The sequence below is a fragment of the Heptranchias perlo genome, chromosome 4, assembly GCF_035084215.1.
Source record: "Heptranchias perlo isolate sHepPer1 chromosome 4, sHepPer1.hap1, whole genome shotgun sequence".
NCBI classification, from domain to species: Eukaryota; Metazoa; Chordata; class Chondrichthyes; order Hexanchiformes; family Hexanchidae; genus Heptranchias; species Heptranchias perlo.
In genome coordinates, this window is record NC_090328.1 from 42441889 (window position 1) to 42468988 (window position 27100).

General features: G+C 44.4%; 1 protein-coding gene across 1 annotated transcript in view; it reads left to right on the top strand.

The window, feature by feature from the left end:
- Nucleotides 1-27100, top strand: part of adgrv1 (adhesion G protein-coupled receptor V1) — a 507287-nt gene that overhangs the window by 263157 nt on the left and 217030 nt on the right. The window contains exons 69-73 of the mRNA XM_067982173.1: nt 6937-7404; nt 12900-13043; nt 15314-15485; nt 17435-17573; nt 24153-24997. Of these exons, the coding sequence (XP_067838274.1) occupies nt 6937-7404; nt 12900-13043; nt 15314-15485; nt 17435-17573; nt 24153-24997 (1768 nt within the window). The remainder of the gene's footprint in view (nt 1-6936; nt 7405-12899; nt 13044-15313; nt 15486-17434; nt 17574-24152; nt 24998-27100) is intronic.

The window sequence follows — 27100 nt, forward strand, 5'->3', positions numbered from 1 at the left end:
AAGTTGCACTTACCTCATTATCCTCTTTATTATTGGACTGCCCCAAGTGAAAATTTTGAATAAGTGAACAATGGCATTGAAAGATCAGCAATGGGCTGAGGTGAAACAGAAGTGTTCCAAACCAGTGCCCATCTCTTGCTTACCTTTATTTGTTATGGCATGGGTAACTGTTGGGTAGTGGAAATACATTTGTTGCTTATTTTGAAACTGAGCATGTGTGCCTGGTAATATATATTTTGCATTGCAATCCTGACATTCCTCCTAATATGATGGGGAAGTGCTTTCTGAGTTGGCAAAACAAAAGCCTATGACACCTATTTTTGATTTGGGATATGTGACATGAGTCTTTGAAACTTTAGGTTCTATTTGAATTTAAGAACATAAGAAATAAGAGCAGGAGTAGGCCATATGGCTCATCGAGCCTGCTCCGCCATTCAATAAGATCATGGCTGATCTTCTACCTCAATTCCATTTTCCTGCCCTCTTGCCATATCCCCTGATTCCCTTTGTGTCCAAAAATCTGTCAATCTCAGCCTTGAATATACTCAACGATTGAGCATCCCCAGCTCTCTGGGTTATGCCAAAGATTCACAACCCTCTGATTTGGGCATTTGGGATTTTTTTTCTGCTATCTACAAATGCACTGTCTTGTCAGATGATATTACATCAGCAAACATCTTGTGGCCACTGGTTGTATTGAAGTAATGTATTCTGTTAACATCTATGGTTGAGAAATTTCTTTCATTTTACTGTTCATATCTTCTTACTCTGTAGTTGTGAGTTCCAGATGCCTTCAATTGGCCTAGGGGATGACCTTTAGAAGAATAATAATACAAGCATTTCAATATGAAGTTGACCACAACACATAGTCCTATGAAAGATTCACATTTGGCTATGTTTGGAGGAATGGCTCCATAATCCACTGCATAAAGCATGTTTATGGTCACATTTATCACTTGTCCCTTGTTATTCGAGAGCCAACCATTGATGGTTGCTTTTTCGCAACAACATTTTTCATCTAATGTTAGCACCCTACTGACTTGAAGTCTGTGGCAACAAGTTTTACAGCATTTTTGCAGACTGCATGACTTTTGGCTAAATATTACCAGGTTTCTGGATGATTGTTGCATTCTACACTTCAGGTTTTCATTGAAATTGCTCCCTGAGTGATACGGCTCAGCTGCATACTAAATGATAAACCATCAGGAGAGCTTCTCTGCCTATTACCAACAGTAATGGGAACCAGGGGGAAAACTCTCCAGTGGCTGGAGTCATACCTAGCACAAAGGAAGATAGTAGTGGTTTTGGAGGCCAATCATCTCAGCCCCAGGACATTGCTGCAGGAGTTCCTCAGGGCAGTGTCCTAGGCCCAACCATCTTCAGCTCCTTCATCGATGACCTTCCCTCCATCATAAGGTCAGAAATGGGGATGATTGCTGACGATTGCACAATGTTCAGTTCCATTTGCAACCCCTCAGCTAATGAAGCAGAGCGTGCCCGCATGCAACAAGACCTGGACAACATTCAGGCTTGGGCTGATAAGTGACAAGTAACATTCGTGCCAGACAATGACCATTTCCAACAAGAGAAAATCCAACCAACTCCCCTTGACATTCAACAGCATTACCATCGCCGAATCCCCTACCATCAACATCCTGGGGATCACCATTGACCAGAAACTTAACTGGACCAGCCACATAAATACTGTGGCTACAAGAGCAGGTCAGAGGCAGGGTATTCTGCGGCGAGTGACTCACCTCCTGACTCCCCAAAGCCTTTCCACCATCTGCAAGGCACAAGTGAGGAGTGTGATGGAATACTCTCCACTTGCCTGGATGAGTGTAGCTCCAACAACACTCAAGAAGCTCAACACCATTCAGGACAAAGCAGCCCACTTGATTGGCACCCCATCCACCACCCTAAACATTCACTCCCTTCACCACTGGCACACTGTGGCAGTGTGTACCATCCACAGGATGAAATGCAGCAACTCGCCAAGACTCCTTCGACAGCACTTCCCAAACCCACAACCTCTACCTCCAAGAAGGACAAGGACAAGGGCAGCAGGCACACGGGAACAACACCACCTGCACGTTCCCCTCCAAGTCACACACCATCCCGACTTGGAAATATATCGCCATTCCTTCATCATAGCTGGGTCAAAATCCTGGAACTCCCTACCTAACAGTACTATGGGAGAACCTTCACCACAAGGGCAATTAGGGATGGGCAATAAATGATGGCCTTGCCAGCGACGCCCTCATCCCATGAACGAATAAAAAAAAAGTAGCTTGATTACTTCTAATTGTTTCATGTGAATCCCTTTGTATGTTGTCAACTAATTTTCCAACTTTATAGTTTCCTGAGCTGGATAGAGAAAGTTTAATCTATATGACGATTGAAATGGTACATAAACAGAGAAAATAAAACACTGTAAAGTTGTCCAAAATCCTACAACCATGAACTTTTATGTTTGCAAAAGTTAAACAAAAGTATTTTATTGGATATCTGCGATGACTGGTAAACTGATGAAAAAAGTGTCAGCTTTTGAAACTTCAAATTTCTTCTGTCTACCCTGATTAACATGACAATGGATGGAATGTGCTTTATGTGCGCACTGAACATTTTCTACACATTTTAATCCATTTTATTTCAGTGAATGGACTTGATCATGTTGTTAAAGTCTAAAGATACGCTCCGTTTTCCTAACAGTGACTCTCAATGAGATCTATTTATTGATCGATATTTATCAAATGTAATTCACCTGTTGAATATTAAAGTAGTTTTTCTTCAAAGCATTAAGGGGGTTATATTGGATAACCCCCGAAAACGGGCACTGGGATTGCGGTGCGCGATTAACCCACACTCGTTGGTTGCAATGCAGGCAACACGTAACATTTGTGTTGCCTGATGATTTCAATGATTGCTGCGTGCAGCCAGTGCTACCTGCGCAGTTGATTGGCTACCCACATCAGCAGGGAGCCTCGATATCAGGAGTGGTTAGCGCTACTTAAAGGCAATGTGCGTCTCTTAAAGGGGAGGTACACTGTGGCTGCAGGAAATGCTGGAAGTCCATTGAGAAGTCAATCTGTGCTGGAATGTGGTAACGAATGACTGCGCCTGTGAAAGAGCATGCACCAAGTTTCTCGGATAATGCACTAGAGGCCTTGGTGGAAGAGGTGGACAGAAAGAGGTGAATCCTATATCCACAGGGGGGCAGGAGGCCCTGCAGACTTATGCTCAAGAGGCAGTGGGAGGAAGTAGCAGATGAGGTCACTGCTAGGAGCATGGCACCAAGAACATGGATGCAGTGTAGGAAGAAGTTCAGTGATTTGACACGAGTGGTCCAGGTGAGTGCGTTCAATTGTCAAGTGGTATATTCTACCAACTGCACCACTAGCCTCATCCATTGCTCCATGCATTACACCATCACCCACCTACCAACAAACTATTTCAATTAGTACTGAACTCTTCAAATCAGATGCTTCATCTCACCCTCACACGTTACCACTGTTGCAAGCCACACACCCACAACTCAGAGGTCAAACACACTGGCAGCTATGCACCCAAACATCTTGCAACAGTCACTGACATACTTCCCTCTTTCTTGCAGGAGAAGGTGGCGCATAACAGGAGGCAGCAGGAAAGAAGGCGGAGGAGGACAGGCATGCTTACCCCCATGGAGGAGACAGTGCTGTCAATCATTGGAAGGGCCATCGCTGAGGCCGTGGCCACTGGTGGTGCTGAAGGGATCGATGATGATCCTCCTCCTCGCTTTCCACTTCTCACTCATGCCACAATCTTTTCTGACTCACGTGTTGCAGATGGTGTCAGCACACACGTTTTACTTTCTACCCTCTCCTTACCACAACTCAACCCGTGTCCCTTTGTCATTTCAGATACCCAAGAACCCAAGAACTGGAACCTGCCCAGTCAGAGGAGGCAGAGGAAGGCGACAGTGATGATGAAGACACACCATCATTCGATCTTACATTCGCAGCCACCAGCATATTATACTTCGCGTACTTTAGAGGCTAGGTTAGAGGAGGGATCTGTACGTGGTGGGACACCGGGCACAAGTGTGCTGGAGCCGGGGCGGGGGGAATGGATACAGGAGGTGCCAGTTCGCCGGAGGGCAAGGTCGCACCCTAGTTCTGCTGCCGAGGAGTCAGATGATGACTTCGATGGGCCAGGCTACAGAAGAAGGCTGATGGGCGTACTTCGCCAAATGCTTGGTGCACTGGAAAGCCTGCACACAATGTCAAGGGGCATGGAGGAGTTCAGCTCCAACTTGGCACAGGGCTTTGCGCAGAGCTCGGAGCCCATCCTTTCCCACATGGAACAGGTGGTCACCTCCATCAGTACACCTGTGATACAGTGTCTGATGACCGATGTCACTGCTTCCATTGCTGTACAAACATTTGCCATCAGAGGACTGACTGATACATTTGAAGCTCAGACTGCTGCCGTACAAGCTCAGACTGCTGCCGTACAAGCTCAGACTGATGCTATTGTGGCAATGGGCACCACTGTTGAAAGGGGCTTCCAGGGCGTCACAGCAGTCCTGGGAGAGTGGCAGTGGCGCCGTGGAAGACGAACCTGCTGTCCTGTCTCAAGATGACAGCATTCCTGCTCCCACCTCTGCACTCCGCCAGTGCCCTTGCCTGTCAGCGAGCTGGCTCAGACTGCTACAGCCCAGGCTTAGCTGGTACCCAGCCGAGCCCTCTAGGCCCAGAGATGCTTGAGCTCGTCGTCCAAGGCCATCTGCAGTCTCCTCATTTGAAGGTCAGCAGCCTTCCACCACCCATGCTCCAACCACTGGGGATGCACCTTGTGGGAGCACTAGGAAAGGCACGCGAATGACAGACACTAAGGGAATGCACAAGGGTGAATGGTTTCATTTTGTTTGAATCATTTCAAGTGTTAATTTATAAATGTGGATTTGAATTTGCATTTGGTTGTTTTTATTTCTGCGATGAGCTGAGGGAGGAAGCAATGTGTAATCATAAGGAGGATGATATGATGGTCATGTGAGAGAGGAAAGGTAAGGAGTGTGGGACTGTTGAAGAATGGGGAGGTGTCGTTGAGGTTATTGGTATCGTTCATTAATAATCTGATCACTTAGAGCCATGGCAGAAAGGGCCTAATTGCCACTTCCTCCTCCTCCTCCTCCACTTCCTCCTCTGCCTCTTCCTCCTCTTCCTCTTGCTCAGGTTCTCGCCTGATAGGCGGTGTCAAGGGCTGTTCCCTCGTAATGGCAAATTTGTGCAGCATGTAGCATACAATGACAAATCTTGATATCCCCTGAGCTAAGTACTGCAGGGCTCCTCCAGAATGGTCTAGGCAGCGGAAGCATTGCTCAAGGACTCCCATGGTGCATTCGATGATGTTCCATGTGGCAGCATGGCTCTCGTTGTAGGCCTTGTGAGCCATTTCATGAGGGGATAACCCTTGTCGCCCAGTAGCTAGCCTTTAAATTGCCGTGGTAGTTGAAATATAGGTGGCACGTTGGACTGCCACAGAATGAAGGAATCATGACTGCTGCCAGGATAGTGGGCATTGATCTCCATGATGAGCTGAGTGTGGTTGCACACCAGCTGCACATTGAGGGAGTGGAATCCCGTTCTGTTTATGAATATGGCCGAGTTCAAATGTGGAGCACGCATGGCAATATGTGTGCAGTCAATGTCACCCTGCACCATGGGGAAACCTGCAATGTGAGCAAATCCTCATGCTTGCTCCTGCTGTTTACCTCTGGCAAGAGGGAATGAGATGAATCTGTTTCTGAGTGCGTACAGAGCCTCAGTGACCTTCCTTATACAGCAGTGCACTGCAAACTGTGAGATGTTGCTTATATCTCCAGGAGCAGCCTGAAAGAAGCTAGAGCCATAAAAATTAAGCGCCACAGTTACCTTGACAGCCACAGGCAATGCTGTCCTTGCCCTGCTTTGAGGCTGCAGTTGTGGCTGCAGCAGTTGACAAATTTCAGTTACTACCTCTTCAGTGAACCACAGATGTCTGATGCACTGGTTGTCACTGAAGTTGAGGTAAAAGATTTGGTCCCTGAAGACCCTCCTTGGATATGGCCTCTTGCTCGTGTCCTGCTCCTCCTCCTTCTAGCAGCTTGCCCTGCTCTGCATGGCCTCTCTTCATTCTCCCAGTCATGCACAATTCCCAGAGGAAGCCCTAGCAGGCCACCAATGTCTGGAAGCAACTTTTTTCAGTGCAATATTTTAAATGCCACTAACAGTACTGCAAGACCTGCCAGACCACTCTTTATAGAATATTGCAAGAATAGGAAACTGCCAAAAATGCATACATTTGCACCAGCAGCCAGAATAAATAATCCAGCAACTATCCCTTTTAAATCTCAAGAGCAATTAGGGATGGGCAATAAATGCTGGCCTTGCCAGTGACACCCACATCCCATGAACGAATAAAAAAAATATAGTGCTGGTAGGGGGAGGGGTGGTCCTTCATGCCGTTCAGGTCCTGTTCAGCTGTGCGAGGTTAAGACAATACGTTGGCTGGAGCATGGACTTCCAAAATGTTGCCAGCTGCTTCAAATCAGTGTTGCACACTGATTCGCGTCATAATTTCCCGACTCTACATGCTGCTGGCGTTCGTTAGGTGCGTGTGCGCAAACACCTTTACCAGGATGGCATCCTGCGTACTTCATGTCGGAAGTGTGCATGTGCATCTAGGACGCCATTTTCGGGGCTTAGGTGTCCGCGTAGCGCCTGCAAAACGTGCACTGCAAGGCCCAATTATGCCCCCGATATTTTTTAACTCATTTGGGAAAATGCTTAAAAAAAACTAATTCAACATCAGAAATGTACACATTTAAATATCAAATTCCACGGAACACATTTTCACCATACTTTGTAATGTTGCTCTTAATTCAAATTACTAACTATCTTTGTATCTTGTTTTAAGGTGTACTGGAAGCTGCAGAGTGATTCAGATATGACAGGAGACTTTTTTTCAATCAGTGGTGCAGTCACTATCCTAGATATGCAGCAAAATGCAGAGATAAACGTTCAGCTGTTAGCTGATGACATTCCAGAATTAGATGAAGTTTACATAATTAGGCTGACTTCTGTGGAAGGAGGGGCTGATCTGAACAAGGAAAAGGACAGTTCAAGATTTCATGTTCCTGCAAACGATGACCCTTATGGATTGTTTGCCATCTACTCAGATGGGCAAACTGTGATTGTTGAAAGTGACTTGAGTCGCCACTTTCAGATTAATATTACAAGACACGGTGGAACGTTTCAAGATGTGATTGTGGAATACAAGCTCATGTTTCATGGGCAAGATTTTTCAACGGATGGGTTTCTGGGAACAGTATTGGTCAGAGATGGTGCTAACTTTGCTGTTGCCACAGTGCCAATCACAAATCAGGTGAGTACAACAGCTTAAAGTAAAAAATATTTGGTCTTCCAGTTTAGCAAATCTACCTATGCTTGAGGTGTGGTGAGGGACTTGCACTACTGCTTTAATGAGGGGGGGTGCACAGAGTGCCTGCACCTGGATGAAAATACAAACACAGGCAGCTTTGCAAATGAGATGGGAAGGTCCCTAGGGGGCCTTCTGCCTCATTTTCCTGCTGGCATGCTGGGCAGGTACTCAGAGGAAGCAGGTCTTGGGCCTTGCACTAGGTCCCTCTCAGATCATAAGAACATAAGAAATAGGAGCAGGGGTAGGCCATACGGCCCTTCGAGTCAGCTCTGCTATTCAGTAAGATCATGGCTGATCTTCGACCTCAACTCCACTTTCCCGCCCGATCCCCATATCCCTTGATTCACTTAGAGTCTAAAAATCTATCGATCTCAGTCTTGAATATACTCAATGACTCAGCATCCACAGCCCTCTGGGGTAGAGAATTCCAAAGATTCACAACCTTCTGAATGAAGAAATTCCTCCTCATCTCAGTCCTAAATGGCCGACACCTTATCCTGAGACCATGCCCCCTAGTTCTAGACTCTCCAGCCAAGGGAAACAGCCTCTCGGTATCAACCCTGTCAAGCCCTCTCAGAATTTTATATGCTTCAATGAGATCACCTCTCATTCTTCTAAACTTCAGAGAATATAGGCCCATTCTACTCGATCTCTCCTCATAGGACAACCCTTTCATCCCAGGAATCAATCTAGTGAACCTTCGTTGCACCGCCTCCAAGGCAAGTATATCCTTCCTTAGGTAAGGAGATCAGAACTGTACACAGTACTCCAGGTGTGGTCTCACCAAAGCCCTGTAAAATTGCAGCAAGACTTCTTTACTCTTGTGCTCCAACCCCCTTGCAATAAAGGCCAACATACCATTTGCCTGCCTAATTGCTTGCTGTACCTACATGTTAACTTTCGGTGTTTCATGTACGAGGACACCCTAATCTCTCTGCACACCAACATTTAATAGTTTCTCACCATTTAAAAAAAATATACTATTTTTCTATTCTTCCTACCAAAGTGAATAACCTCTCATTTCCCCACATTATACTCTATCTGCCACCTTCTTGACCATTCACTTAACCTGTCTATATCCCTTTGCAGATCCTCTGGGCACAATATTAATGTGCCGGCTGGAAGAATCCAGGTGGAGGTGATTTGTGGGCACCAAACCTGGAAGGGAAGTAGATGGGGTGAATAAGGCCAATCAAAGCCAATCAAAGGTTTTGTGCCCGGCAGCCAGTCTGATTGACAGGCTGGCTGCCGACAGGAGCTGCACATCCGAGGTGGAGGGGGGGGAGAGAGATAGAGAGAGAGAGAGACCTCATCGGCAGTTAGGATAGAGATTGGGGTAGAGTGAGGAGAGAACAAAGATTAGAGTGGAGCCATCGGACATCGGGATCAGAGTTGGTGGTGGGGGGGGGGTTTCCAGGTAACATCGTTTTTAAGGTATGTTTATTTAATTTGTTTACAGTGGGAAATGTAATTTTATTTAATTTATTTGGTTTATTTTTCACTGATCTGGCCCTTCCCGTCTGGTTTCACCAGGCGTGAATCAGAAGCCGTGGGGAAGTCGCCTAGGTAACGTTAAAATCTTTTTAACTATCCAATATACAAAAAATAAACTACCTTAAGTACCTCAATGAGGTACATTTGCTCCTTTAATTATCAGCCTGCCAGATTTAAGTGGGAGCAGGACTTCCTAATGACTGATGTGCGCACGCACGCAGATTTGCCTGAGTCTCATTCAAAAATGTGTGGGTTCCAGCCGGGATATCTGCCCGATCCCAAAAACAACGATTTTGATTACCCCGCCCCCAACCCACCCATTTTTCTCTTTTAAAATCATTCCTTTTGTGTCGCCCTCACAGCTTGCTTTCCCATCTAGCTTTGTATCGTCAGCAAACTTGGACACATTACACTCAGTCCCTTCATCTAAGTCATTAATATAGCTGAGGGCCAAGCACTGATCCTTGTGGCACCCCACTAGTTACAGCATGCCAACCTGAAAATGACCCATTTATCCTTACTCTCTGTTTTCTGTCTGTTAACCAATCCTCTACCCATGCTAATATATTACCCCCAACCGCATGAGCTCTTGTGTAACAACCTTTTGTGTGGCACCTTATCGAATGCCTTTTGAAAATCCAAATATACTACGTCCACTGGTTCCCCTTTATCTACCCTGCTAGTTCCAGCCTCAAAAAACTCAAATAAATTTGTCAAACACGATTTCCCTTTCATTATACCATATTGACTCTGCCTGTTATGATGATCTAAGTGCCCTGTTACCAGTTCCTTGATAATGGATTCCAGCATTTTCCCGACCACTGAGCCCAGGCTAACTGGCCTGTTGTTCCCTGTTTTCTCTCTCCCTCCTTTCTTGAACAGTGGTGTTACATTTGCTACCTTCCAATCTGCTGGGACCGTTCTAGAATCTAGGGAATTTTGGAAGATCACAGCCAATGCATCCACTATCTCTACAGCCACCTCTTTTAGAACCCTCGGATATAGGCCATCAAGTCCAAGGGATTTGTCGGCATTGAATCCCATTAATTTCTCCAGTTCTTTTTCTTTACTAATATTAATTACTTTAAATTCCTCACTCTCGTTAGATCCTTGGCTCCCCACTATTTCTAATATTTTTTGTGTCTTCTGCTGCGAATTTTTGTTTAATGTCTCTGCCATTCCATTATTCCCCACGATAATTTCTCCTGTCTCAGCCTCTGAGGGACCCACGTTTACTATTGCTACTCTTTTCCCTTTTATGTACTTGTAGAAGCTCTTACAATCTGTTTTTATCTTTATTGCTAGTTTACTCTCATACGAACATACGAATTAAGAGCTGGAGCAGGCCATTCGGCCCCTTGAGCCTGCTCTGCCGTTTGGTAAGATCATGGCTGATCTGATTGTGACCTCAACCCTACTTTCTTGTCTACTATAACTTTTTTGACTTCCTTGTTAATCAGGAATCTATCTAACTCAGTCTCCACCGCTCTCTGGGGAAGGGAGTTCCACAGACTCACGACCTTCTGAGAGAAAAAAATTCTCCCCATCTCTGTCTTAAATGGAGACCCCTTATTTTTATACTGTGGCCCCTAGTTCTAGTCTCTCCCACAAGGGGAAACATCCCCTCAGCATCTACCCCTTCTAGTCCCCTCAGGATCTTATTCTATTTTTGCCCCCTTTATCAATTTTTTGGCCTCCTTTGCTGGTTTCTAAAACTCTCCCAATCCTCAGGCTTACTACCTTTCTTGGCAACATTATAAGCCACTTCTTTCAATCTAATACTATCCATAACTTCCTTAGTTAGCCACGGATGGATCACTTTTTCTGTGGAGTTTTTATTTCTCAATGGAATGTATATTCGTTGAGAATTAAGAAATATTTCTTTAAATGTTTGATCAGAAGATGAGAGAGGAGCAGGCAGCAAGGCCATGAAGGCACAAGTCTTTGGGCTCGAGGCCTTCTGGCTACTGTTCTTGGACAGCAGCCAGAAGGCCTGCAGCCCATAGTCACTACTATTATTCCAGGTTTCTCAGCCCTATGGCGGACTTTACTCTCTGCTTTCAGTTGCTGGGTTGTTGTGGGAAAGCCTGTGTCAGGGGAACACCTGGCCTGGAGTATTGACCTGAACCCTGAGATTTAGGTGGGTTCAGGTCATGTCAGGTGGAACACACTTTGGGAACACTCTGCCTGATCTACACTTAGGCAGAATGGGGGGAGAAAATCAGGATCTGTGTCCTTTTTTTTGCCCTGGAAAATCCTGCCCTGCCTTATTAGCATCCTGTTTATTACGCAATATGCTGGCACCAGGGCTGCTGCACATCGGCCCTAGTTGCATCAGGAAGCTTGCTTGCTGATAACGCAAGACAAGCACAATTAATTATTTTGGCATTGCTCCCGGTGCATTGCACATGACCCACTGGGCGAGTCTGTGGAGGTGTGATTTCCAGCACCAGCAGCTCTTAAAGGTTTTTTTTAATTCATGCATAAAATGGTTGGTGGAAGAAAAAAACTCTATTCAGTGAAAATGTTTTGGAGGTCCTGCTGCAAGGAGTCCTGCACATGAAGGATGGTCTTATTTGGAGGAAAGGGCTACCTGCAAAAAAAGAGTACAACCAGACCAACATGGACGGAAATGGTAGATCAGGTTAATGCAGTCTCATCTGTGGACAAATCTGGGAGCAAGTGATGAAGAAATCTTTTGGCCTACGTAAGATTGCCAAGATAAGTGTGCAAATATATGACATGATATTGCATGTGCCCATGCTGCTGGTGAATACTGCGAAATCAGATGCAGAGTACATCTGGTGGGATTTTAGGCCTTTTTTCAGACCCACGCTTAAGACGTTTCCAGGCCTTGTAATCATGTGCAATGAGGTCCTTGGTAATCCAGGCCAAATTTTCCAATGCCAGCCAAGGCTTCACCCAGAGTGCCAACCTGATAAAACTAGCAAGATCTGTTTAATGGGATCTTTTAAAGCTGGGTGGAATGGTCTGTGGCCACCATTTTCAGTTTTTTTTTTAGGCTGCCAGCATATCTAAAGGTTTGCTTTGCTGAAGGTGAATTGTTTTTCATCCCTTTGATGTCCTGTTGCACAGTTAAAACTTTGCTGTCCAGCATCTGTTCAAAAACATCTCCAGTCATCTTCATTGCCCAAGAGCAGGCTAGGAAGATGAGTCATGCTGAGCTACCTCCCATACTGCATTCCTTGCATGAGGAGGACCATGGGGCAGCATACTCACAGAAAGAATAGGCTCTGGCCATAAAGGCAGGGAAATTGATCCAACACACTCAGACCTAGAAATTCGATGTCGCCGTGCTTGTTTTCGGGTGCTATATGGGCACCTAAGCCTCCAATATGACTGGCAGGAAGCGCTCGCTCACTGCGAGCAAGAGTACTCCTGACCCCACATTAAAGCTGCGGGTCGCTGGCGGCTATTACTTGCCACTCTCCGATTGTGACCTCAGCTCACCCCATCCCGATGGCTGTGGCTACCCTCCTCCCAGCCAATACTACCCTCCCTTGCGATCTCCTGTTTCCCAGTCATCCCCATTATCCCCCTTTCCATCGCCGTCCTCTCCCGGCCCCCGTTAAGGACTTACCTGAGGGCCGCTGCCGGCGATGCAGAAGCCCGATCTTCAAGACCTCTTCCCTGGCGAGCTGCCGCTGCTCGCCGGTTCGATGGTAATGAGGCCCAAGGTTATGGCGAACGAGCAGAACCCCTTGGATGTTCACCTCCATAATCTTAGTAGTGGACACAGTAAGTTGGAGCAGAACTTGGAAGTACTAACTGCAAGATGTTAGGATGCTGTACTGCAGAAGTATCCTCCAGCTTGTCTTGCATATAAGACTGCTGTGGTAAGGGAGAGGAGTAGTGACCTAAGTTTCTGTAGGCCAGGGGTGATTACTGATTAATAGCTTTTTACATTTGACTTCTCTTTTTAGACTTTCCTCGGACTGGATTTTGACATTTCTGTTGAATTAATAAATGTGAGCCTTTTGAGTGGAAATACCTCCATTCCTCCCCGACTGCTCACTGGGACAGACTCAGCAATTATATTTGTTCCAGAAGAGGCAGCAAATTCTGAGGTAAAAGATAGATTTGGATTGAAAGATCTGGATTGAAAGAATGGCCAAACATTTCAGTTGTGATTCATAACTCCTTTTTTAACTTGCACTTTTTAATTCAAGAAACAAAGTAATAATGACGTTGAGATACTTAGTTACTTCTCAGTCATTTTTGCTTTACAAGATTTTGTCAAAAAAAGTGATTTTGCTGGGGGAAATTAGCAGAAATGTCTTTCATTTCCAATTATTCATTAAGGCTTTGTTTCAGGACCCCAATGCCAAATTGGGCAAAAGCAACATTTACCTGTGGGCCAGCTCGGTGTCCGAGCCGGCCGATTTTGGGAAGGCCCGGCCAGCGAGCTGCATTGGGATTGGCGTCCGCAGCTCACGTTTCAGAGATGAGGCCCAAGGCCCAATTTGGAGCGAGCCTCGGGCCTCTGTCTTCAGGTGCACGTTTTCAATGCGTCGCCAATTTCATATTGGTTCTTGCTGATAACCCAATTTCTCACCCAGTATGTAAATAACTGCAGATGAAAACCTGAATCCTGACATTCTATGGTACAGGCTATTCCAACATGTCATTCACTTCCAGCATTTTAAAACATACATAAATAAATGTCCTCAGGGCAGAGTGGCATCCAATGCTTTCCAGTTATTTAATCGGACTTGACTAGTTGCTGTAGTAGATTGCTAGGCTCTAGTTGCCTAGACAACTACTGTTCAATGGTTCTTTGGTTAGTTTTATGGGATAGTATATTGCTGACAGTAAACCACACATATACAATTTGTCATTAAAATACTGGTAATTGGAAAAGAGCATCTGAAGGTAATTGGTTAAGACTGCATTATCTTCCTCACTCATTCTAAGACAGTGTCCCTCCCCTTCCTGTTTGCACTGTGTTTTGAGAACTCAGTACTCGTCCACACAGTATTGGTGAAAAGAACAACTAATCATTATAGTATTGTAAATTTTAATATGGATGCTCTAGTTCTGTCACCAGAGTTCAGTCATTTTTCTTGTGCTCAAGGAGGCAGCAATTGATGTTGCTCATATAGCAGGGGTGCAATTTAAGACACGTAACAGCCTGTGCTAAATACATGCACAAAATTTACTGTTTAAAAGTATTCTCACTTGCGAGGTTGATATTAACACCTAGTGGGTTCCAATCATCTCAGCCCCAGGACATTGCTGCATGAGTTCCTCAGCGCAGTGTCCTAGGCCCAACCATCTTCAGCTGCTTCATCAATGACCTTCCCTCCATCTAAACTTTCCTTATTGTGCCTGGAGAAGCTCTCCTGCTCCTCTGGGCTCCACAGAGGAAAGTAATAAACTTACCTTGAATGACCTCTTCTACTTCTGATTCTCTTCTGACAGACCTTCACCTGGTGGGAAAACCACAGAGGCTTCCCTGCTCACACCAGAGTTAAACTTGTATTCAGGGCCGATTACATCATCGGACCCCAATCTGCATATCTAAAGAAGGAACCCGCCGGCTTTGGGCACCTGTCCAAAAGCGCTAATAAAATTTGGCAATTATGGGATCCAGTAACTCATCAGCGGATTAGTCACCTGGTGGATTTTAACTTCTTACCCCCCTGGTTTCTGCTGGGTAGGTAGGGTTGAAATCCTCCCCATAATCTTTGATTCAAGTATGCTTATTTCATATTTATTCAGGATGTATTAATACTTTCAAGGTATCATTTCAGAGTATGAAAGGGACTATTCATACAAGACCATGGCTTGGATTGCCATCTTTTGCACATTTCAAAATCAGATCAGAAGGTAGAATTGTGGCAGGGCAGAGGTTGGGATCCTGGTTTGAATTCTAAAAAAAATCACTGAGAAACTCATTAATCTTAAAAATGGATGGACTTCTATTTTTTTTTAAAAAAACAGATTTTAGGGCTGGATTTACAATCTAGTGGGAGGAAAATCTAAGTTTTATTTTAAAAATTTAATTAAAAAATTTCTGGACCTATCACTGAAGAGCTAGATTGTCTATTCCAGAACTGGACAGATGGCCACCTTATAATGCCTACTGTGTAATTTAACCCAGGCATATCACACTCTGCAGCAGTACTTTCAAGGGATTTATGAATTGTAAATAAATCTGAAATACATGAATTGTTACCTAGACCAGAAGTGTACTTTTTCTCTATTTCCATACAGAATACATGTATGAGAAATGGATATATGTTTGTTGAAGTCGTTAATATTTAATTCCATACAATTTCAGTAGCTTTCCAGCTGCCAAAAGTCACTGGTTGCTGAATATTATTCTTCTGTTTAGGTTGGCTTTGATTCTTTGGTTCTTCAAGTCTCAGATATTTCTGCTGGCACATGTTGGGCTGTAATATCACGGAATGGTGTGTATGGGCTTGTTGTTGTAGAGTGGAGCAGTGGCTACCCTGATGGCATGGTTCCTGCAGGATTTACACCTGGTAATATCAAACCGGCATCCGGTAAGTGAAATTAATAACAATTTATAGGACTTAGTATATTGAGATGCATGGATAGTGAACTTGGCATGAATTTGTGCTTCTCACAGACGTGACTCATGTCTTCACCTCAAATGTAGTTGTCATATAAACCTACCTATTCCTTTAAAATAGATCCACAGGGTCAATCACATGGGATAAATTAAATGGTTTCATCCCTTCCTGGAAAACCCATTGATCCGTGCCAATAGTGCGAACAACTTGTGATTGTGGGAAATTATCAGGGATGCTGTCTGGACAGAAAATAGCTAAACTCTGTACATAACAGATCTTAGTATATTTAACTATCTTTTGTCCTCAAGAGTAGTCTACAAAGGCATATTAATGCATTTAACATACCAGATCGTAATCCTAAAACAGGCATTAGGTCCCTCGTTTACATATTCAAGAAGTCTAAGGCCTGTATTAGGTGGCCACCCTGGCCTCAATTTTAGTTCAGACATTCTTCAGGCATCCTTGGGGCACAGGTCGTTGGTTCCCGAAATTGGACCTAGTTGCGCCCATTCTATGCCTGTAAAATGGGCGCAACATTATCTTTTTTTGACGTGTTTTTAAATTTCTGTACTGTTGGGTAGGAGACTCTTTTTCATTAAATTAGTTCAACAAAGGAACAATTAAAGGAATATAATTGGTAACAGCTATTGAATGGTATTATGGTAACATACGAAAGATAATAGGGTAAATTCAGCAGTCCTGCGCGCGACGGGAACATGGATTAAAGATACAGCTACAACATTGTAGTGATGAACTTCTGACTTGTGCGGGTAAATTTTAACTGCGAGCCGGGAAGGGAGTGGGGTTGGGGGGTGGTGGGAAGATTTCTGGGAGCAAAACCCGGAAGGTAAGTGGGCGGCGCGGCCTTACCCAGTCAATTGAACGTCCAGGTTTTACCCCCGGCAGCCAATCTGATTGACAGGCTGCAGCAGGCCACAGCCGGTGATCGGAGGGAGGGAGGGAGGGAGGGAGAGATCATGTCCCGGGTATAAGATCATGTCCCGGGTATAAGATCGGGAGTGGGGGGGTGCTGGGGAGGGGTTCAGCAAGCCAAGAAATAGATCGGAGGACTGAGGAAGAGATTGGGGGCTGGGAAGAATATCAGAGGTCGTTGGAGGTTGGCTGAAGAGTCGGAGGTAGGTGGGGGTCCACCATGGCAGGGTGTCCACCATCTGGGTGGGTGGAGGTGGCCTGCCGATCGCGGGGGCCTGTCGGCCAGGTGAGCTTGTTGGGTCTGGATGAAGCATTACTGCTCCTCCGGGCCCACAAGTAGTGAAATAAAAGCACTCACCTCGTGAATCCGGCCCTTCCCTCTTGCTTTCATCTGACATGAACGGGTTTCCCATCGCTTCCCAAACAGGTAAGGTTAAATTTGTTTTATTATTCCAATACACAAAGTATTAAGTACCTCAAGTATCTCAGTGAGGGGATTGCCCTTTTAAGTATCAGCCCGCCGGCTTTAAGTGGGGTCAGGACTTCTTGGTGTCTGCTCTCCACAAGCACACAGACCTGCCTGGGTTAAACCCAGAAGTAGGCGTGTTGGAGCCGGGATGCAGTCCCGCTCTGAAAACAGATGATTTTTACTTGCCATCTGCCCCCAACCCACCCTTTCTTGGGAGCTAAAATTTACCCCGTGCTCCCTGGAAGCGTAGCGCAATGTTGAGAGCATAAAATCGCTGAATTTACACTAATCTCAGAAATGTTTCTCTCAGAAATGTTTCTATCAGAAATGAAGTCATTGGAAAAACTTCTAGCCTATTCTTTTGGCATTATTGATTTAGTTGGGTAAAGTTATTGGCACTACCTGTTAAAATGTTGATCCACATCTTGCACCATTATTAGCTGTTTGTCCTTTAGCATCTTAAATAAAACTTCCTAAAATTGTTTTACGTGAGTTAATGCATTCTTTTAATTTACAGGTTCAGCTGTCCTTTTCCATGGTGAAAAAAGTAAAACAGTGTTTCTCACTGTTCCCACTACTAATTTTACAGGAGTGGAATCCTTCGCTGTACATCTGACTGCAGTACACAGTAATTTTACTAGTAAAGCTGAACTAAGGTAAAGTCAACCAATTGCATAAAAAACTGTTCATGATCAATAATTATACTTTTCTATAGTTTTCACAGTTGATTTTTTAAATTTATTCATGGGATATGGGCATCACTGGCAAGGCCAGCATTTATTGCCCATCTCTAACTGCCCTTAAGAATGTGGTGGTGAGCTACCTTCTTGAACCACTGCAGTCCATGTGGTGAAGGTACTTCCATAGTGCTGTTAGTTGGGGAGTTCCAGGATTTTGACAATGAAGGAATGGTGATATATTTCCAAGTTGGGATGGTGTGTGTCTTGGAGGGGAACGTGCAGGTGGTGGTGTTCCCATGCACCTGCTACCCTTGTCCTTCTAGGTGGTAGAGGTCGTGGGTTTGGGAGGTGCTGTCGAAGAAGCCTTGGCGAGTTGCTGCAGTACGTCCTGTGGATAGTACACACTGCAGCCACGGTATCTTATAGATAGTATATACTGCAGCCACGGTGCGCCGGTGGTGGAGGGAGTGAATGTTTAGGGAGGTGGATGGGGTGCCAATTAAGCGGACTGCTTTGTCTTGGATGGTGTCGAGCTTCTTGAGTGTTATTGGAGCTGCACTCATCCAGGCAAGTGGAGAGTATTCCATCACACTCCTGACTTGTGCCTTGTAGATAGTGGAAGGGCTTTGGGGAGTCAGGAGGTGCACAATACCCAGCCTCTGACCTGCTCTTGTAGCCACAGTATTTACGTGGCTGGTCCAGTTAAGTTTCTGGTCAATGGTGACCCCCAAGATGTTGATGATGGGGGATTCGCCGATGGTAATGCAGTTGAATATCAAAGGGAGGTGGTTAGACTCTCTCTTGGAGATAAATGTAAGGAATCTTACAACACCAGGTTATAGTCCATCAGTTTTATTTGAAAATCACAAGCTTTCGGAGGCTTTCTCCTTCGTCAGGTGAGAAGCCTCCGAAAGCTTGTGATTTTCAAATAAAACTGTTGGACTATAACCTGGTGTTGTAAGATTCCTTACATTTGTCCACCCCAGTCCATCACCGGCATCTCCACATCATTGTTGGAGATAGTCATTGCCTGGCACTTGTCTGGCATGAATGTTACTTGCCACTTATGAGCCCAAGCCTGGATGTTGTCCAGGTCTTGCTACATGCGGGCACAGACTGCTTCATTATCTGAGGGGCTGCGAATGGAACTGAACAATCTGCAATTCAACTCTTTTGTGCACGTTTGGACCAAGGCTGTAATGAGGTCTGGAGCCCAGTGGTCCTGGCGGAACCCAAATCAAGCATCGGTGAGCAGGTTAGTGGTAAGTGTCGCTTGATAGCACTGTCGACGACACCTTCCATCACTTTGCTGATGATTGAGAGTAGACTGTTGGGGCGGTAATTGGCCAGATTGGATTTGTCCTGCTTTTAGTGGACAGGACATACCTGGGCAATTTTCCACTTTGTCAGGTAGATGCCAGTGTTGTAGCTGTACTGGAACAGCTTGGCTAGAGGCGCAGCTAGTTCTGGAGCACAAGTCTTCAGCACTACAGCCGGAGCCCATATTCTTATTATGTCTTTTTGTAGCGGGATTGCACAACTGAGTGACTTGCTAGGCCATTTCAGAGGGCAGTTAAGAATCAACCACATTGCAATGGGTCTGGAGTCATATATCGGCCAGACCGGGTTAGGATGGCAGGTTTCCTTCTAAGGGACGTTAGTGAACCAGATGGGTTTTTACGACAATCCGGTAGTTTCATGGTCACCATTATTGATACTAGCTTTTTATTCCAGAATTTAATTTTATTTTAATTAGCTGAATTTAAATTCCTCAGCTGCCGTGACGGGATTTGGACTCATGTCTCCGGATTATTAGCCCAGGCCCCTGGATTACTCGTCCATTGTAGTTGATTTAATTTTATACAGTTATTATTTGAAGCTATTCATTTATCCAAGACAGTTGCTGGAATTGATTCCATCATCAGAGGAAGTAACTACTGATGATCAATGCAATTATATATACTGTCAAATAAACTTGTTTCCTCGGAAGTGTCACAATTTCATCATCTTGGCGTTCCAAAGGCAAAAATCCAGTATGTAAATTTTCTGGTGTAGTGCCAGAGCACTGTGGGTATTTCACTTGCCTGTTTCTGAAAAGGCTGACCTTGCATGAACTTCTGAGCATGGTCTCACTGGATATTCATGGCGAACTTCTAGCCTGGACTGGGCATGGTGCTGGGAGCTCACTTAATGTGGAAACGCGATAAATATTCGAAAGGAAACTACTTAAAAAAAAGTTAATGGCACTTAAAATAGAGAAGTCACTGAGCACAGATGAAAACTGGGAATGAGAATACAAGAAGGTTCTCTCCTCCCCTAGTGCTGCCTTATTCCTCATACTTCTTCTCCTCTAAGGTAGTAAAGAAGATGTGTAAAGAGGACCCACATCATGCATCTTTGACAGCTGTCATCACAAGAGCCAAAAGTTAAGGGGACACAATCCCTTTAAGGTCTAGAATAGCAACAAAGCAATAATGGTTTTTCAGTAACTATAATGTTCCTGTACCTCAGAATTCTTACCGACTTGGGCTGGCCTGGCGCTGGCTGTGTTCAGTGCTGACCAATTTCGGGAAAGGTTCCTGAAACAGACGCAATGCCCTATATTTGAATATGAACAGAGCCTAACACCTGTTTCAGGCATAGGCCTGGAAACCTATACTTCAGCCTATACCAATATAGCGGTCGGTGCACTTTAGGCGCCGCCCGCCATGTTGGATGCTTAGACACCTGTATTACACCTGCAAAATGGATGCAGAGTCGATGAATTTCTAGGCCTATGAATTTAAATTGAACCATAGCAAGTTATGAAATTGAATTTAACAAATCTGGTAATTTGTGGATTAAAACCAGACAATGACCATTAAAGCTGCTGGATTGTCATAGGAAAACCCACCTGATTCACTAATGTCCTTCAGAGAAGGGAACCTGCCACTCCTATCTGATCTGACCTACATGTGACTCCAGTCCCACACTATGGGCTCAATTTTCAAACGGAGCCGGGAAGGGGGCAGGAGGGTCAATTTAGTATGGGTTTCCCGGACTTCCTTACGATTTTCGGACGATAGATCGGCCAGAGAGAGGACTTCTGTAGGTAAGTCTTTGTTTGCATGGATGGGGGGTGCGGGTGGGCAAGGTGCGCGGGTGGGCAAGGGGCATGGGTGGGCATAGGTGGGCACAGGGGTCGCGAGTCATGGAGGATGGGATCAGGGATCTGCAGTTGTTCAAGGGGAGGATCAGGGGTCGGAGGATGGGGGTCGAAGTTGGAGGGTCGGATGATTGAGGTCAGAGGATTTGGGTCGAAGTTGAAGGGCCGGGATCGGGGTCAGATGATCGAGGTTGGAGGATCAGGGTCGGGGTTGGAGGGGAGGGGAGGATCAGGATCAGGGGGTTGGGGTTTCTTGATCGGGGTGGGGGGTCCAGGATTGCTGGGGGGGGCGGGGGGTGGCGGTCGGTGCAGGTAGGCTTGTTGGGCCTGGGGGAAGCACGCCTGCTCCTCCGGGCCCACAAGCAGTGCCTTTCTAGGCACCTACCTGCAGTCTCAGCAGTGGGCAAGAACATGGCAGATGGAATATAATGTGGAAAAATGTGAAGTTATCCACTTTGGTAGGAAAAACATAAATGCAGAGTATTTTTTAAATGGTGAGAGATTGGGAAATGTTGATATTCAAAGGGACCTGGGTATCCTTGTCCATGAGTCACTGAAAGCTAACATGCAGGTGCAGCAAGCAATTAGGAAGGCAAATGTAATGTTGGCCTTTATTACAAGTGGATTTGAGTACAGGAGTAAAGATGTCTTACTGCAATTGTATAAGTCCTTGGTGAGACTGCACCTGGAGTATTGTGTACAATTTTGATCTTACCTAAGAAAGGATATACTTGCCATAGAGGGAGTGCAACAAAGGTTCACCAGACTGATTCCTGAGATGGTGGGATTGTCGTATGAGGAGAGATTGAGTAGACTAGGCCTGTATTCTCTAGAGAAGAATGAGAGGTGATCTCAATGAAACATACAAAATTCTTACAGGACTCGACAGGGTTGATGCAGGGAGGATGTTTCCACTGGCTGGTGAGCCTGGAACCAGGGTCACAGTCTCAGAATAAGGGGTAGGCCATTTAGGACTGAGATGAGGAGAAATTTCATCACTGAGGGTGGTGAATCTTTTGGATTTCTCTACCCCAGAGGGCTGTGGAGGCTCAGTCATTGAGTACATTCAAAACAGAGATCGATAGATTTCTAGATATTAAAGGCATCAAGGGATATGGGGATGGTGCAGAAAAATGGCGTTGAGGTAGAAAATCAGCCACGATCTTGTTGAATGGCGGAGCAGGCCCGAGGGGCCAGGTGGCCTACTCCTGCTCTTATGTTCTCTCTGCCTTTCATGAGGCGTAAAACAGAAGGCCCAGGAATCCCACCCCCTGGGGTTGAAATGGGGAATTAGTTAAAAATGGAGGCCTGAAGCTTCCTTGAAAGGTTTTAAGGCCCGACCTGCCTCCTGGGAGCGGGTTGGCCACCCGCCCCTTGTCCCGGCCCGTGAAAACCGAAAATGGGCGCGTTGGGGGTGGGTCTGAAATGCCCCATGCTCCAACCCATCTATTTTTTACTCTGAAAAATGAGCCCTATGTTTTTAACTCCTAAACATACTCGCCAGACTAAATAAATGTGACTCAAAATGGATCAACAAACACTTTCAAAATAATATAAAAAGGAAAAATGACAACAAATCTTATAGTGAGAGGGGAGAGAGTACCCTGGGATAAATATAAGAAATGCAGAAATAAGTTAAAAGGATGAACAGAGGGGAAAAGAGAGACCTAGAAAAAGCATAGCAGCAGAGGCTAAACAGTAAAAACAATATTTCAGTACAATAACAATAAGAGGGTAGTCAGAGGAGAGATGAAACCATAAAAGATGGATGCAAATTGAATCTGAAGATGAGCATGAGGCAGTTAACGTTATGAATGACTCCTTCCTCCAAGTATTTACAAGGGAAGATGCAATTAATGTGCCCTCAGGTAACTAAAATAAAGGCAACAACTTCAGTATTAATGAGATAGGAGCCCTAGATAGGCTATAAGGGCTCAAAACAAGCAAATCATGAGGGATAGATGGTAATTATCCCTAGGTGCTGAAAGAGACAAGGGAACAGATTTGTGAGGCACTGACAATCATTATGAGAAAATCGCTGCACATTGGGGATGTACTAGCCGATTGGAAATGAGCCAACATTGTGCCCATATTCAAAAGTAGGGATAAAACAGACTCAGCCAACTACAAATACTTTAGTCTCATTTTCATTCCCTGTAAAAGAGTGGAATTGATAAGCAGGAGTAAACTTCAAGAGTATCTGTGCAATAATCATCTAGTAAACAGCAGCCAACATGGACTCAGAATAGGAAGAACATGCCTGTCCAACCTCCTCAATCACTTTAAGGAAAGTGGAAAGCTCTACGACTCAGTGTACCGAGATCTACAAAAGGCATTCGATGAAGTCCCACATGCAAGGCTAATAGTTAAACTATAAGCTTTAGGGATTCAGGGTAATCCTGGAAATGGATAAGAAGCTGGCTAAAGGGTAGAAAACGAGTACTGAATTGGATACACCAGGGCTCAGTGTTGTGGCTGCTACTGTTTCTCATTTATATAAATGAACTAGACTCGGAAGCTCAATGCAAAGTGATTAGATTTGCTGATGATACCAAACTGGAAGGAGCAATGGAACCGGCGAAAGCAGCTCAGAAATTACAGTGTAAGTTGGACAAAATAAATAATTGGATAGATCAATGACTGATGCAATTTAATGTAGACAGGTGCAAGGTATTGCATATAGGAAAGAAAAATAACCCAACACACATATTCCATGAAGGTATTGAAATAACTAAGGATGAACTGAAAGAGACCTAGGAATCTTAGTAGAGTCGACGCTAAATGTCCAACCAATGCAGAACAACAATCAGCAAAGCCAATAGAATGTTAAACTAAATAACCAGAATGGTTGAATACAAGTCAGAAGATGTTGGTAACCATCTGTACAATGCTCTGGTCAGACCATGCCTTGAAAACTGTGTCCAGTTCTGGTTGCTGAGACATTCAAGCACTGAAGGCAGTACAGAAAAAAGCCAAGAGCCTGATCCCAGTGTTAGAGACCAGATTATGAGGAAAGACTGGAGAAACTTGAAATCTTCAGCCTGGAAAGGAGGTGTCTGAGAGTTAATATAGAGGTACATAAAATAGTCATTGGGTATGTCAATCCAGAATATCACTTTAAAGCAAATTGTGAGTGTAGGACAAAGGCATGTGTTCAAACTAGTAAAAGGAAATTTACAACCGATATCAGAAATTCTTCTTCACAAAGTGATCAGTACCTGGAACAAATTCCAGGATAGACTGGTGGAGGCAAAACCCTTGGAATCATTTAGGATGTAGGATGATTCTGGTTGGATGAATTAAGATGGGTTGAATTGCCTGCGTGATCAGTAATTAACTTGTGATGTTCTTATGGCATGTTTGTACATATGAAGGATGAAAAATACTTACTTGTTGTTTAATTTTTATAGATCAGGATTCACTGTAGCTGAAATTGAACCACTGGGAGTCTTCCAACTTGCCCCAAATTCAAGGCAGATCAGCATTGAAGAAGATGCTGACATAATTACTTTGCGTGTCCAGAGATTGTTTGGTTTCCGTGGCAATAAAACAAAACTGACCTATTACACAACAGCAGTAAGTGCCAAACCTGATGAAGATTATGAACGCATCCAAAATGGAGAACTCATCTTTACTTCACATCAGATTGAAGCTATTATTAAATTGTTTATCGTCAATGATAATATTCCAGAAATGGATGAAGTATTCTACCTAAATTTGTCCAGCGTTGAAGTTCTGGGTTTTAGGCCAAATAATACAGAAGAAAAACCTCACTTGAATCTAGACTTTAGTGTGTCATCTATAACCATTATTGCCAATGATGCCATTAATGGTGTTTTAAGTATTGGACCCACTGTCATACACACTGTAGAGGATGATAATAATACATCAAGTGTAGTGCTCCTTCACATTCAAAGAACGCTGGGATTTACTGGGATCATCAGTGCGAGTGTTATAACTTTTGGAGAAAAAAAGGTTGCAGGTGGTTTACAAGAAACCCCTTTCCAAAACATCCAGCAAAATTCCACTTTTTCCTGGGCCAAAGAAGGAGCAGATTTTGAAGATGAAGCTTTGAATGTTACTCTACAGGATGAGCAAAGGGAGATCAGTGTATCCATCAGAATTTTAGATGATAGTGAACCAGAGGGACAAGAATTTTTTTATGTCTACCTGACAAATCCCCATGGGGGTGCACAAATTGTGGAAGGAAAAGATGAACACGGATTCACAGCTTTTATGAAGATCGTTATCTTAGGTACCAGAAATATTACCTATAGTGTGGCTTATAATCATTAAATTATATCAACATGTAACCCGGTCCAGATGGGATGCATCCTAGGTTGCTAAGGGAAGCAAGGGTGGAGATAGCCGAAGCTCTGACCACAATCTTTCAGTCCACCTTGGATATGGGAGTGGTGCCAGATGACGGGAGGCTTGCAAATGTTACACCCCTATTCTAAAAAGGGGAGAGGGATAAACCTGGTAACTACAGGCCAGTCAGTCTAACGTCTGTGGTGGGAAAACTACTAGAGACCATTGTCAATAACAAAATTAATTCTCACTTGGAGAAGCATGGTTAATAAGGGACAGCCAGCATGGATTTGTTAAAGGCAAATCGTGTCTGACTAACCTGATTAATTCTTTGATGAAGTAACAGAGAGGGTTGATGAAGGTAGATGTTGTATATATCGACTTTTAAAAGGCATTTGATAAAGTAACATATAGCAGACTTATTCGGAAAATAGAAACACATGGTATTAAAGGGAAGGTGGTAACTTGGGCAAGTAATTGGCTAAGAGATAAGAGGCGGAGAGTAACGGTGAACGGATATTTTTCTGACTGGCGAGAAGTACGCAGTGGGGTTCCCCAGGGGTCGGTATTAGGACCATTGCTTTTCTTGTTATATATATAAATGACCTGGGCTTGGGTATAGGGACTACAATTTCAAAGTTTGCGCATGATACAAAGCTTGGCAACATAGTAAATAGTGAGCAGGATAGTAGCAGACTTCAGGAGGACATGGACAGACTGGTGAAATGGGCAAACACATGGCAGATGAAATTTAATGCAGATGAGTATGAAGTGATGTACTTTGGGAGGAACAATATGGAGAGGCAGTATAATCTAAATGGTACTATTTTGAGGGGGGTGCAAGAGCAGAGGGACCTGGCGGTGCATATTCACAAATCTTTGAAGGTGGCAGGGCAAGTTGATAAGGTGGTTAAGAAAGCACAAGAGGTACTTGGCTTTGTAAATAGGGGCATTGAATACAAAAACAAGGAGGTCCTGCTAAACCTTTACAAATCACTGGTTAGGCCTCAGCTGGAGTTTATGTAAATTCTGAACACCACACTTTAGGAAGGTTGTCAAGACCTTGGAGCGGGTACAGAGGAGGTTTACCAGGATGATACCAGGAATGAGGGATTTCAGTTATGTGGAGAGATTGGTGAAGCTAGGATTGTTCTCCATAGAGCAGAGAAGGTTAAGGAGAAACCTAATAGAGGTATTCAAAATTATGAGGGATTTTGATAGAGCAAGTCGGGAGAAACCGTTTCCTCTGAAAAGTAGGTCAGTAACCAGAGATCACAGATTTAAAATAATTGGCAAAAGAACTAGAGGGGAAATGAGGAGAATTTTTTCACATAAAGAGTTGTTAAGATCTGGAATGTACTACCTGAAAGAGTGGTGGAAGCTGATTCTATAGGAACTTTCAAAAGGCAATTAGACATGTACTTGAACAAGACTAATTTGCAGGGTAATGGAGATAAAGCTCGGGTGTGGGACTAAATTGGACAGCTTTTTCAAAGATCCGGCATAGGCATGAGGGGCTGAATGGCCTCCTTCTGTGCTGTAAGATTCTGTGATTCTAACTGGCATTGCTTGAACTCTTAGTTTTCACTAGAGCTAGGCCACTCAGTGATGATATCAGAAAGCAATTCTTCATGAAAAGGGTAGTCTGGAACTCTCCCCCCCCAAAAAGGTGTTGAGGCTAGGTTAGTTGAAAATTTCAAAACTGAGATTGATAGATTTTTGTTAGTCAAGGCTATTAAGGTTTACGGAAGCAAGGCGGGTAGATGGAGTTAAGGTACAGATCAGCCATGATCTAATTGAATGGCAGAACAGGCTCGAGGGGCTGAATGGCCTACTCCTGTTCCTGTGTAATGTAGCTGAGTTACTGTTGTGTTTTTCAGCTTTCAAAATGTGCAATATCTGCGAAACCAATGGCCTTGATTGTAACTCCAGGTGGGTTTGGATGGGTGGGTGGCAAGATATGTTGGAAACTCATCCACTGCTGCAGGAATCAGGCCTGGGCTATTTTAACTCTCGAGCCTCATTAACAGGTTGGTGCTATGCCTCC